The sequence below is a fragment of the Zootoca vivipara genome, chromosome 8, assembly GCF_965207765.1.
Source record: "Zootoca vivipara chromosome 8, rZooViv2.hap1.1, whole genome shotgun sequence".
In the NCBI taxonomy this organism is placed as follows: domain Eukaryota; kingdom Metazoa; phylum Chordata; class Lepidosauria; order Squamata; family Lacertidae; genus Zootoca; species Zootoca vivipara.
In genome coordinates this window covers 52024960-52039364 of record NC_142591.1, presented here as the reverse complement: position 1 = coordinate 52039364, position 14405 = coordinate 52024960, and the positions used below count along the sequence as shown (strand labels likewise).

Genomic DNA, 14405 nt, shown 5'->3' with positions numbered 1-14405 from the left:
GCCACTGTTGTCAGTTGAGTCAAAGCAGGAATGGCCTGGTCCCCAATATATGTGCATTTGCACGTGTATGTTTATTTAAACCTTGTACTTGGACCTTGTAGGAGAAAGACCAGTCTGTGTTCCTAGGGACCCACTGCTTAATGATCAGATAAGACATGCCAGGGAACTGTTGGGAGTGCTGTAACATATGCTTTCTTACAGGCTGCATAATTTGTTCTCAGTAATATTAGCTGCAACAGTTCAGCTCAATAGCAACACCTCATTATTTTATCCCTCAGTATTTATTCCTATGTTTGACGCCTCATGAAATTACTGTTAATGTGTTTATATAAGGGCAGATCTGACACAAGTGGGAAGGATTTAATTTCCCACTCAGTCTTTCCTGCTGATATGTCCTCTTTCCCCCTGGTAGAAGTGGCAAGTGTAAATAGTTAATTTGCTTCAATTATGAGCCTGTCCTGCTAAATTAGAAGCAGCAGGGATATGAAGAGCTGGAATTATACTTCTGAGGCAGCTGACAAATCCTCTGAGCCCACAAAATCAAATCATTTACTCCTCGCTGGTGTTCAAACACCCACTAGACAAATGCTGCAGCTTATTCTGTATCATTGGATGAAACTCAGATTTTATCCTGCCAATACTTAAGGAAATCAAAAGCATTTTGATGATACCGTCAACGTTTGTATTGCTGTCTGCTTCTTCTTTACCAAACTAACTAAAAGCTTACAAGGGTCTGAAACATGGCTACTAAACATTTCTCATATTGCGTAAACACATGCAACCTGGAAACATGCTCATATTGATGGATGGTAATTAAGGGGTACAGGGATGCACCTTTAGTTGAAGCAAGTACAGTAGGGGGGGTGGGTAAACCCCATTCATTGGTTTTCTATATATTATTCTATATTTTGTAACAATGATAACCTGTTGAGTCAATGACTTGAAATTTGTCATATGGTTTACCTGATGTGGTCTATGAATGTGTCAAATGTGGCCAGAGGTACAGCATTATTTTAAAAGTGCTGAAAATAGATATTTTGACCTTCTGGGGGAGGCTATCTGTATTGCTTACTCCTTTCGTTTCGGGATATGACAGTGTGGTGCATTGGTTAGATGAGGGGTCACCAGTCTTTCGGCACAAACAATCTGTTCCCTGCCTCACAACACCTGTCTCTGCAGCCCCGCTCCCACACATGCAGGTAAATAACACATATAGCAGAATTTTTAAGTACTATTTTAAAATAGTTTTTAATATTTTAATATATTATTATTCCATTGTATTTTATAGTATTCTTTAAAATGTTAATATATTTAATCCATTTCATTTTTAAATATCATGGAAATTCAATTATTAAAAAAACAACCTTAAGGTTTATGACCAGAGCTAAGGCTACCTTGTGTTGGATCAAGCTTCCCAAAGCTTGCTACTGATGCTCAGACATACATAAATTCACAGGACGATTCCTCTAAGCAATACCGTTAAGGCTCAGACAGCAAAACAGGACCAAGAAAACTGTCATCTGGATTGAGCCTGAAAGACCAAGGAAATATAATGGTGTGCAGAGGCTAAGTTGTAAGCAAAACCATTTAAGAATACCAATGTCAGAATACTAAAAGCCTAAGAACCAGCACCAAAATAAACTACAGTAAAACATAGTGTTAGTAAAAACCTGCCAGACACTGACACAACAGCCATAGTTTTAACTATGAATATTCATTTCCAGGACATTTATTCATTTTTTATTCATCATCAACACGTTTAATTATTATTTTTATTGCTCATAGAATGAAATCAATATATCTTTTCAGACACTCACACAGGAAATAAGAATGAGTTGTGTCCAAACACCGTGCGAATTGAAATCTGTTTGAGCGATATGTTTTCTCCCTCCCTCCCTCCCAAGCCAGCATACCCCAGCCCTGGAAAGCCTTGCATCCCTCTTGTCCATACATTGGGAAGTACCTAGCATGAGAGGTTGCAGTGGGAAGAGGCAATCACAGAAAATTGGGCAAGAGGAAGCTGTATCATTTGTTTATATTTTGTTTCAAGAAGAACTCTTTCTGATAAAATAGTTTAATAAACCACTTTTTAAATTCCATTCATTTAGATACAAAAACAGCCATACTGCTTTGCTTTAGATATTTGGTTCCTTCATTGCTTTCTATTCTTTTGGATGCAACTGTGCTTAATGAACTGCAACCCAAGTAGCTTGATAAAATATGTCAACTGATGGTGAGATACTAGCATATTTACCTAAATAACAACACTGAAGTCTTCTATGCAAACTAATTGGTTCCCACTGGGTCCTGTGTGATGTTCCTAATAATTTCTGTGGGAGTCAGATTTCAACATCTACAAGAGGATTCATAGACTGAAAATTATCAGCAATTTTGCACAATTGCATTTGAGATTGGTTTTCATATTTCTTTCAGGTGTCTATCAAAGTACAGTAAACTCTTTCCACCTGTAATAAGTTTCCATGAAAGATGACACATTTAAGTTTAGGGAAGTTTTTAATGTTTAATGCTGTTTTGTGTTTTTAATATTTGGTTGGGAGCCACCCAGAGTGGCTGGGGAAACCCAGGCAGATGGGTAGGGTATAAATAATAAACTATTATTATTAAGTATGTTATGTTTAGGCCAGGGGTCCCCAAACTACGGGCCCCGGGCCGGATGCGGCCCAATTGGCCTCCCAATCCGGCCCGCGACGACCCCCGCCGCCCGCTGCCGCCACCCGCTCTTACGGTGTGCGGTGCGGTGGCGATCTTCAAAATCGGCAAAAAATCGCCGAAAATCCTTTGTGTGCATGCGTAGGGGCCTCTCCCGACCCAGAAGAGGTCATTTCCGATGCACTTCCGGGTCGGGGGAGGCCCATACGCATGCGCACAAGCGATTTTCGGCGATTTTCTTCCGACCGTGTGCGCGTGCGCATGCGCACAGGCGCGCACTCCCCTACCCTCCGGCCCGCCGCGCGGTCGGCGCGACGGGCACCGGCCCGAAGCCCGGTAAGTCTGGGGACCCCTGGTTTAGGCTGTCTGAAACTTCCTACACCCCAACACCATTGATGCAAAATCCTGGTGCTATCAACAAACGACTTGCTGATTCTTGCTATGAAGCAATGTGTTTATTAAAATGAGCATTTAAAGGTAAAGGTAAAGGGACCCCTGACCATTAGGTCCAGTCGTGACCGACTCTGGGGTTGCGCACTCATCTCGCGTTATTGGCCAAGGGAGCCGGCGTATAGCTTCCAGGTCATGTGGCCAGCATGACAAAGCCGCTTCTGGCAAACCAGAGCAGCACATGGAAACGCCGTTTACCTTCCCGCTGTAGCGGTTCCTATTTATCTACTTGCATTTTGATGTGCTTTCGAACTGCTAGGTTGGCAGGAGCTGGGACCAAGCAACGGGAGCTCACCCCGTCACAGGGATTCGAACCGCCGACCTTCTGATCAGCAAGCCACAGCGCCACCTGGGTCCCAAAAAATGAGCATTTATCCCCCTTTTAAAATTATGTATTGACTTCTTAATATGTTCCTTCAATACGGTAATATCATGCAGCAAGTATAATATTTAGGCTCAATACCTTCTAGTTTATTGATCATAATATATCCAATATAGAGCATATTAATTATCTACATAAGTCTCAAAGCATGATTGAGCAAGATTGCTGGCCTGGATCTAAACATTGCCTTGATGGGACACTGCCTGGAAACTCTAGCCTAGATCTTCAGTTCCATAAGCTGAATGGAGCTCAGTTCATTGAATGGGCTTTCCTACCCCAAATGTCTCCCTTTCCTTTGCAGCCCCATGAAAACCCACTCTTAGCACTTGGACAACCCTCAAGAATGCCACGGCATGAGGGGCTGCTATCTGTCTTTGAAAGCTTGCCCAAACCCTCTGAATTTGAATGTAGTAGTGGAGTAAAAGGTTACAAGAAAGATAGTATTGTCCTGGATGACTTTCCTTAAACACAGTCTCTGTATTTAAGAAGCCCAAAAGTCATGTTGTTGCTCGAGTAAGAGCCAAATTGTCCCATTAAATTTCTGTGTTGAATAGACGTGTGGAGAATTCAGCTCTTTATGAGACTGCTGTGCAATTTCTCCATCAATCTCCATCAGGTTCATTAGTCAACTCACATTTGAAGCACCACCACTGACTCTACTTTTAGTAGCTGCACCGAGTGCAGTAAGCATGGTTAAATTGTATGAACCAATAAGTGAAACGTGATTTGTCTTAACATACTTACCATGAACATCAATATAATTTTTTAAAAAGTTTGTTGCAGCTTAATTTCCCATGAGAGTCCTGGTGAGATCCCATGGAGAGCCTTCATATTCCATTTCACCAGGCCTTAATTCTCAGGCTCACCATAATGAGGCTTAAAAAAATAAAAAATAAAATACAAAGCTTATTATGGTTCGGGGGTGGAGGCGTATCAGCACAGGGTTGCTGCTGGGTGTTAACCCTTCCCTTTTCAGCTATATCCCCTTAAAATGTCTCTCTGCTGCTGCAGTGAGGCTTCAAAAAGCCTTCCATTGGCTCCAGTTGAAAGCTTCCCTGCCTGCGCCCCCCTCCCCCCACCAATATCCTTGAAGATTAAAGATGGGAAGGATTAATTCTTCCTCCCTAGCTGAACTTTCCAGAATAATTAAACACACACAAAAAAAATTAGGCTGGGGGTGGGAGGGAAGCAAAAGTAGGTTTTTTTTATTATCTACTGGGAGGGGCAGCAGATAATGTGTGAGCATGTGATTATGGTGTATATGGTTGCAGTGCATGTGGTTATAGTTTGTATGTAGCGCCCAGTTTATCCAAGAAATAGAATATAGATATCAAATCCTAACAATCAACAACACTAATGGGAAACCTGTGGCCCTTCAGATGTTGCTGGGCTACCACTCCCTTCACCCCTGACCATTGACCATGTCAGCTACTGCTGATGACAGTTAAGAGTGAAACAAAATTTGGAGGAGCACAGGTTCTACCTCAGGCATCCCCAAACTTTGGCCCTCCAGATGTTTTGGACTACAATTCCCATCTTCCCCGACCACTGGTCCTGTTAGCAAGGGATCATGGGAGTTGTAGGCTAAAACATCTGGAGGGCCACAGTTTGGGGATGCCTGTTCTACCTCCTTGATTTAAGAGTGTTAGCCCGAAGCTACATAACAGAATTCCTCCACAAAAACAACTCAGAGAAAGGTCAAGAGGGAGTGACAGGGAGATTTTAGGCCTTCCAGAAAGCCTGAGTAGTTGTAGTGAAGAACTACAGGATTCAACAGATTTTCCTTCATGATTTTATATACACACACCCAAAAAACCCAATCCTTCTCACTTGCAGCATGGGGAATGACTAGGAGCTACATTTTATATTAGTTAAAATTAGTAGTACAGTAGTAGCAATAGTAGTGTAGTAGTTAGTCACTTTATCTTGCCCAAGGCAACCCAAACTGACTTACAACTAAATATTAAAAGCAAAACATCTAGCCTAGCACACAAATAACTTATGTGTTCACTTTCATGCTTCTGAGTAATATGATAAACAAAAACAGGAGGCTGCTTGAACTCCATATGTAGTAAGAAAAGAACAACAAGTGTTTGGGTTGCCCTTAACTAGTTGTCTTTCCAATTCTCTATTTTTTACAACCCTAATGGGGCATGGTTGTGCTTGGCCTCTCTAAAAGTGGAAGTAGGCATTCTCACATTGATAAAATGCAGTTGTGAATATTATCTCTCACCTGCAAGTCTCTTAATCTACAATTTATGCCTAAAGGGCTGTAATATTTGGCATCTGCAAAAAGAATATGGGTGGAACACGCTGTCTTTCATAAGTATTTTATGTGCCGCAATTGCCACCCATCTTGTGTCTCCAGCTGCCTGCAGTGTATGGGGCATGCTGAGGCTGGTGAGAAAGGTGAAGATCTGGCTTTTGCTGCCAACAGACTGCATTCCCATTCAGACTTGTATTCTAGTCAATATTGGTTGTACAAACCTACCCTTTGATGGGCCTATAAACCCAACCAGTTCCCACCTACAGCTCAGACATAACACTAGAAATTCTTCAATTCACCTTTACCTGGGTGCTAGAAAATGGCCTAGTGCTTGTAAGCCCTAAACGCAGTTGATTCTACAGTTGTATCCATGGATAACATGGCTTATACTGCCAAGAGGAAATATGCTCCAGACAGGAATTGTTTGGAGAGGGTTAAGGTGAATTGGATTAAATCAGAACAGTATGGATCATGATTCAAACTACTAGTGATCTAAATCTTCTGGTTCATGTATTTCCTCAGCAACTTTAACAGCTAATTAGTTGTTACACTAATTAAAGCACCCAAGTTTATATTTAAATTGAGCCTTTTCAGAACGTAATCCAAAAAAATTAACTATTCATTTCTAACTTCTAACATTCATTTTTGCTGTACAGATTTGAGGTTTGATCCAGGCTAAGTTAGCTGAAATCAATGGGGAAAGTCGTAATTCCCATTGAAACTAGTTGGATCTAAGTTCAGCTAACTTAGTTTGGATCTGTCCATCATAGTTGCTTAAAGACAAGAAAACACTTGTGAAATCAATTATTTGTATGGTTCTGTAGCAAGATCTAACTAAATCAATGAAGTAGGATAGACCACGAGTCACATTTTAAAAGAACTGTATACAGTGAAGTACTCCTCTACACAGCTCATTATTAATTTTCTTCCAGAAGATGAAGTAATGGCCACCAAACTAAGCTGCTTTCAAACAGGGCTACGTGATGTGGCAGCTATATATTACCATTAGCATTAGAGGCAGTATGCCAATGTATACCAGTTGCAGGGAAACTGCAGTTGCAAAGCGATATAGTGCTCATGTCCTGCTGTTGGGCATTCCATGAGTATCTGAGTGGCCATTGTGGGAAATGGGATTGTGGACTAGATCAGCCTTTGGTATTCTCTTGTCTTTATGTTTTATTAATGCTTGCAGTACATGGATATAGCTAAATGGAGATGGCTTGTCATGATTAATTTCTAATGCAGTTACTGTCAGGCCCCTGATACCCAACAGGTTTTTTTTAACTTTCTTCAATTCAAAACCACATGGAAGTACAATCAAAACTGAACTCTGCACAGTTAATACAATAGCCCTTTATTGTGAATGTTGCACCAGTATCAAAATAAAGAAGCCACTGTGTGGTGAAATGTGAGTTTTCACATGATATTTGAATCTTGGGACTTGAGCCTACCATGTGTCTACAGGATTATTCCACTTTAGTCATAGTATTTTCCTGTCATAGTTGCACTGTTTAAAGTATAAGACTAGTTTTATTGCACCACAATCTTAAAAGAAACCCAGAAGGTGCTTAGAAATGCTTAGCACCTAAGACTGTGCATGACTGGATAGGGGAAATGGCACTATGTTTGTATGATAGGGTGCCATAATCATGCTTGCATAAAAAGCTCTATAGAAATACCATTAATTGGACTTACAAAATGAGAAATGCCAGGAATAAATCTCTGTGATCTTTTATTCTTATTGGGCTCTATTTTTTGTTTGGAAAATGAAATAACACAATTATGCAGATGTATTCAAACAGAGAGTGCAATTTGCATTCTTGCCTCTTCTTTCAGGTCAGGCAAATTTAATTTTAGCTGCTGGGGAGGGGAAAAACCTGTCAGCTAACGGGTGTTTCATTTCCTTGAAACAAACAATACGTTTTAGCAATAACCACAAACAATCAACTCAGAAACGCAACTTGTTATAAATCCTTTCTGAAACAAAATGAGCTCAGCTTTGTAATCTGAAGAAATTGCAAAAGAATGCACACACGCCGTTGCACAGCTAGAACCAATCTATTATATTTATTCCTCTCTTGATATTTACAGCTTTAGTATCCTAGGATGCCTGTTTCTCCATTATGATCTTATGTTTCCCTGGGATGCAAAATCTTTAATCCTTTTAAGCAACCTCTGGGTTTTCCCAGCAGAGATCAGAGGGACCTGCATGCTCTTGAAAACACAGCTTTGATGGAATAAAATAAAGCACATTTCATAGGAATAATGTGGCACCACTTCACAAATAATTTTGCAGTTTAGAAATCTACCGTACTTAGGAGTATGTATGTGTTCTTCTTTGGTGATCACTCGTAGCCAAGTAAGGTTGTCTTCCATGAACACGGCCTTAACAGTAAGTGACCGTAGAAGCCAATTCTGGATCCGCAGGTCCTTCCACGGTTTGCCAGACATGTCTTTCTCTTAGCACGTTTCTCCCTTTTGTCCTTAGTTTGAGCATTTTCAAAGTCCATGACACCTTTTATAAAGGCTGTTCTCCAATTGGAGTGCTCACAGGCCAGTGTTTCCCAATTGTCAGTGTTTATTTGCCTTGAGAGAGTCTTTGTACCATTTTTGTTGACCACCAGCATTACGGTTTCCTTTTTTAAGTTCGGAATATAGTAGTTGCTTTGGAAGACAATAATCTGGCATCTGAACAACATGGTCAGTCCAATGAAGTTGATGTTGAAGAAGCATTGCTTCAACACTGGTGATCTTTGCTTCTTCCAGTACACTAACATTAGTTTGGCTGCCATCCCAAGTGATATGTAAAAAGTTTTTGGAGACACCATTGATGGAATCTTTTGAGGAGTTGGAGATGGCATTTATAAGTGGTCCATGTTTCAGAAGCATACAGTAAGGTTGGTAGTACAATAGCTTTGTAAACAAGCATTTTGGTTTCCCTGCAAATGTCCCAGTCCTCAAACACTCTGCATTTTAATTGGGAGAAAGCTGCACTCTCAGAGCTCAGGCGATGCTGGATTTCAGCATCAATGTTGGCCCTTGTGTAAAGATAACTGCCCAGGTAGGAGAAGTGATTGACACTTTCCAACGTTACACCATTGAGTTGGATTTGTGATGCTGCAGAGGGCTTGTTTTGTGCTTGTTGGTGCAGCACTTTGGTTTTTGGGATGTTGAGAGATAGGCCAAAGCTTTTCGTAAGCTTCTGTGAAGATATTTAGGATGGTTTGGAGATCATCCTCTGAGTGTGCACACACTACGTTGTCAACAACATATTGAAGCTCTATGATGGAAGTTATAGTCACCTTACTCTTTGGTTTCAGCCTACGCAGATTAAAGAGCTTTCCTTCTGTTTGATATATGATTTCTAGTCTGGTGGGGAGTTTCCCTTCGACAAAGTATAGGATCATGGCAATGAAAATAATAAATAGAGTTGAGGTGATAACACAACACTGTTTAACACCTGATCCCACTGTGAATGGTTTGCTTTGAGAGCCATTGTTATCTTTGATTGTTGCTGTCATATTATCATGGAGGAGCTGAAGGATGTTCACAAATTTATCTGGGCAGCCAAATTTCAGAAGGACAGTCCACAGGGCATTATGATTTAGTGTTGAAGGCCCTAGTCAGGTCAATAAACATCATATACAGGGGGTGGTTTTGCTTTCTGCATTTTATTTGAAGCTGTTGAGCGGTGAAAATCATGTCCACTGTTCCCCCTAGAAGGTTGAAAATCATTTTGGGATTCAGGAAGGGTAGCCTCAGATATTGTTAGAAGATGGTTTGCTAAGATCCTTGCAATAATTTTGCTGTCTGCAGCTAATAAATAGATGCCTTAATAGTTTCCACAATCCGTTCTATCACCTTTAAAAAAAACAAAAAAATAGATTGATAATTTTTGCATCCCTAAAGTCTGCTGGGATTGACTCTCTCCCAGATTTCTCTGATGAGCTTGTGAAGTTGTTGTGTACGTTTAATTCTGCCCACTTCGGCAAGCATCCCATCAGGGCCACTAGCTTTGTTGTTTTTCATTTGGTTAATAGCTGTACACAACTCTCCCAGATCTGGAGATACTGCAAGCTCATCTCTAATTTGTTTTTTCGGAATTTGTGAGAGGACTTCAGCAGCTATGGGGGAGTTGCGGTTAAGGAGGTGCTGTTAATGTTTTTTCCAGCTTGTGAAATAGCTTATCTTTTAGAAGTGTAGTACCATCTGTTGAGCATAGGGGGCATATGCCATGATTTATTGACCCATAGATGGTCTTTGTGGCTTTAAAGAAACTCTCTGCATCATGAGTGTCTGCTAAGTGCTGGATCTCTTGAGCTTTCTTTATCCACGTTCTTTAGTTCTCTGGTTCTGTGTATGCATGCACTAGATTAAATTAATATGGAATAAGAATATCAGAAGGGATCAATTTAATATTACAGTAATTGTGCTTACTCTAAAACATGAGTAGGGAACACTATATTTGTGGAGATCATGAAACTGCCTCCCTTCTTCCAATGAGCTTATTTTGGACACACAAAATGATTGTGCTCCTTTGGACCACATCAGCGAGGCTAAGAGGATGTGTGTCTTGGCATCTGAACAGCCCAGGACCTCCATACACATTTCTCAGGCTTGCATCCCAGGGAGCTCACTTCGATGCTGCTAACACAGTGGTTTCCCTTCATCCCAATAGGCACACTCCATTGTCTCATGAGATAGATGAATCCCAACAACAGTTCACTGTTCCCATCAAATTCAAAACAATTGGCAATAATTAGAGAATATTGAGATGTGTAGCTGGAAGTGTCAATAGGTAGGTTTTTATACCTGCCCCAAACGATGTAGAAAGGGCTCTGTTGCTTTATTTCCAGTAACAAATACAGTAGAGGTAAGCAGGATAACGTCCCTTCTTCCACATCCTTTGTCCGACTCCATCTTTTCCACATGAAGTATCCTGTTCCTTTAATTCTCATTCCCAACTGAAATAAAGTACAGGTAGCTTCATTTGCCCACATCCTTCTGTCTCTATGCCTGCATCTTGTTCCTTCATTCTGCTTTTTGCCCTATTATCTCTTTGGGATTGTAAGCTTCTTAGGGACAGGGGTTTGTCTTTTTTGCCCATGTAACTGTAAGAATCTGTGTTCACTGAAGGTAATGCATAAATGGTAATATTAGTAGAAATAGTAAATATTAATAATAATTAATAGTTCACTCTATTTCTGACATTCAGAGGTGAATGTTCTAACATATAGCCAAAATGGCAACATCCTTACACTATAGGGAGTTTCTGAGAAACACAAACATTTACAAAAGTACAATAAAAAGCTCATTGGCCGTAGAATGCTGTCTGTCTGTTGTGGAAGAAAAACAGGAATGGATGGGAGGAGGAGTGGAATGGAGTTTGGTGGAGGGCATTGCTGGCTGGCTGAATCACGGATTGGGAGCTCTGTACACTGTAACAGTTTGTTGTAGGTCCTACATATTGATAATGCCAATAAATGAAAATCAACCAGGAGATAGCCATGACTAAGTTCCAACATAAATTGGCACAGATAACTTCAGTATTATGATTTGCAAGCTTGTAATTAAATTGGAGACATTTCTCATTCTAACATTAGCAGCTCCTATTGCTATTTTTATAAGACAGGTGACTTATGATGCAAAATAGCTACCATAGATCAACAGACATGGCTTCCTTATTACATGAGCGCAGTACTCACTCTGTGGAGATGAGTGAGTACCTCAGGTGATAATCTTGCCACTTTTTAATTAGCATCTCAAAATGGCCATGCAAATTATTTCTTAGGGCAGCTAGTTCTGTTCTGACTTGCAGAGATATAGTGAACTTTGCCCTCTATGCCTTTGCAAGTCAACATTTCATACCCAATCTCATTGGATGGGATCCAGACCAAGTTGGTCACACATTAGTCCCCTTGAGATCAATAGGACTTCATTTAGTCATGACTAATCTGTCCCAGAAATTTATGTAGGACTAAAAGTGTGGTTCATAGAATCATAGAATCATAGAGTTGGAAGAGACCACAAAGGCCATCCAGTCCAACCCCCTGCCAAGCAGGAAACACCATCAAAGCATTCTTGACAGATGGCTGTCAAGCCTCTGCTTAAACACCCCCAAAGAAGGAGACTCCACCACACTCCTTGGTAGCAAATTCCACTGTCAAACAGCTCTTACTGTCAGGAAGTTCTTCCTTATGTTTAGGTGGAATCTTCTTTCTTGTAGTTTGAATCCATTGCTCCGTGTCCGCTTCTCTGGAGCAGCAGAAAACAACCTTTCACCCTCCTCTATATGACATCCTCAGGATCTGACTTGTTTAATTTAGGTCAACCCAAGACAGGTTCTTTCATTATGACCACCACATAGTAATTGCTGGAAATACTTCACGGTGGCAGGTTATATGGGGAAGTCTTGCCCATATACCGGTGCCAGCCACTGCCAGGAATCTGTGGCATGAAAACATACATGCCCCAAGTGATCAGAGTGAACTGTAGATCAGCTCAAGTGATTCTTGCCACTCCATAGAGCCCCTCCCATGCAGGAAACATTTCCAGGAGCTTCTACAAGATGGCAGTAACATAAAAGCGGAGTTTGAGTAAACCAAACTACTCCTAATTGTGTATTATTATGCTTACTGCATTTATTTGTCATTTACAATATAAAACGTCTCAAGGCGAACTACAAAAGCATATATAATGTAATATACATCAAAGATATATGAGAACATTATGTTCATCCTAATGTAATAAAAGATTCTCAAAACATAGTAGCTTTGATCAACCACATTAAAAACAACTACAATTATTCACTCTCCATTCATTTTTTAGCTTTATTTTTTAATTGGATCATTGTGTTTTTGTCATGTTCATAGTGTTGAACAATGTTTTTCACATTTCAACTGCTATCTTGCTTGCTTAGTTAACAAACAAGCAAAAGTTTACAAGGTAAGAAAGATAGAGAGAATAGGGAAGTTTGCTGCTGCTGTGTAAATATTGCAGGTTATGATGTTTGAATTTATAGCCCAACAAGCCTAGTTGCTGATTTGCCACTCTTCCTTCTTTTTCAGGTGTATAAAAAGAAAACTGAAGCTGCTAAGAAGGAATATCTGAAGCAGTTAGCTGCATACAGAGCAAGCCTTGTATCCAAGGTAACATCTTTTTAATATTTAATATTGAAAGTCACCCTGATAAGTTGTTTTTTATCGGTCGGGTGTAAACCTTAATAATAAATAAGTAAGTAAATATGCATTGGATGGATTATAGGTGTTCCAGCCATATTTTTTTATTGTCCATCTGCGTAATATGTAAAAAACAATTATTGCTTCTCTAAGCTTTTAAGTTAATTCTGGGAATTGCTGCTTAACACAAACAGCTGTTTGTTTATGCTAGATGACAAACCCTACCCCAATTTCACCCTGCATTTCCATAGCTTAGAGGCATGAGCAGGACCGCAAATGAAAGATAAAATTGACTACTGATAAATCTTACGTCTGCGAATGGAAAGTTGTACCGCAACCAGAAACTGGCTGTTTTGATTTCCAGTAGTTTGTATGTACTTGCACAACATACTCACCACCTTGTAGGTGACATATGGACTAGTTGTACATGGCATGGGCTTGGATTAGTGCCTTGTACTAATGGAAAAGCCACTTTTGCAAAGGCAATGTAGCTTTTCCACCCTTCAGTTTCTGCCAATACCTCCCTCCTGCTGCAGCCCTCTGTGCCTTTTCCAGTGCTGTTCCAAAGGGTTCCTTGACCTTCAGGAAGGTAGCCGTGTTGGTGTGACGCAGTCAAAATAAAAATAAAAAAATCCTTCCAGTAGCACCTTAGAGATCAACTAAGTTTGTCATAGGTATGAGCTTTCATGTGCATGCACACTTCTTCAGATACACAGTGTGCATGCACATGAAAGCTCATACCTATGACAAACTTAGTTGGTCTCTAAGGTGCTACTGGAAGGAATTTTTATTTTGACCTTCAGGAGTCGGGGTACAGAGGGTATATAGAGGAGGAGTGGTGTAGAAGAGAAGCTGTGTTTCCAGTTTGGATCCAATCCATTTTTCTCCTCTCTCTCTTCTTTTTCTCTCCCCCCCCCCCCAATAAATGTACCTATATGTTATCCTTTATCTATGCAAGTCTGATCCTAAAACCAACATGGCATCTTCTGGTAATATTGGAATAATGTGTACTTGTGATGGAGCACTTATGTAGCTGTTTCTGAAACCCATTGTAAGCATCCGTATGCTGGTGCAGCAAGTCTTAATAACATATTTGAAAGTCCTATGTATTCAATTACAGTGGCTTGAAATGAGAAGTGTTTTCATGCTGATGAGTCTAAAATTTGATGTTTCAATACTCTAGATTTACTTTATTTTATTTGTTAGGATTACCAGTTGCCAAAAGGTGACCACTCTTCACTTGGAATTGATGATACAAATGTACATTAGTCTCCATTAAATATATTACAATGTTTGCTAGAGCTTTTCTCAAAGCCTATTCCCCACTCCTGCCTTAGAATTATTGAAATTAATGGGGCTACAGTCAAGCTGTTTGATGTGTGTGGAAATAAATATATAAAGTAAAAAATCACATTACAAAGCTTTTTTTTATAATGCTATTCAGATTATGATATTATTT

General features: G+C 40.1%; 1 protein-coding gene across 4 annotated transcripts in view; it reads left to right on the top strand.

Moving 5' to 3' along the window:
- TOX (thymocyte selection associated high mobility group box) overlaps nucleotides 1-14405 on the top strand; it is a 197014-nt gene that overhangs the window by 165959 nt on the left and 16650 nt on the right. For all 4 annotated transcript variants that reach the window (XM_035125639.3, XM_035125638.3, XM_088675561.1 and 1 more), the window contains one exon: nucleotides 12836-12916. In XM_035125639.3, the coding sequence (XP_034981530.2) occupies nucleotides 12836-12916 (81 nt within the window). The remainder of the gene's footprint in view (nucleotides 1-12835; nucleotides 12917-14405) is intronic.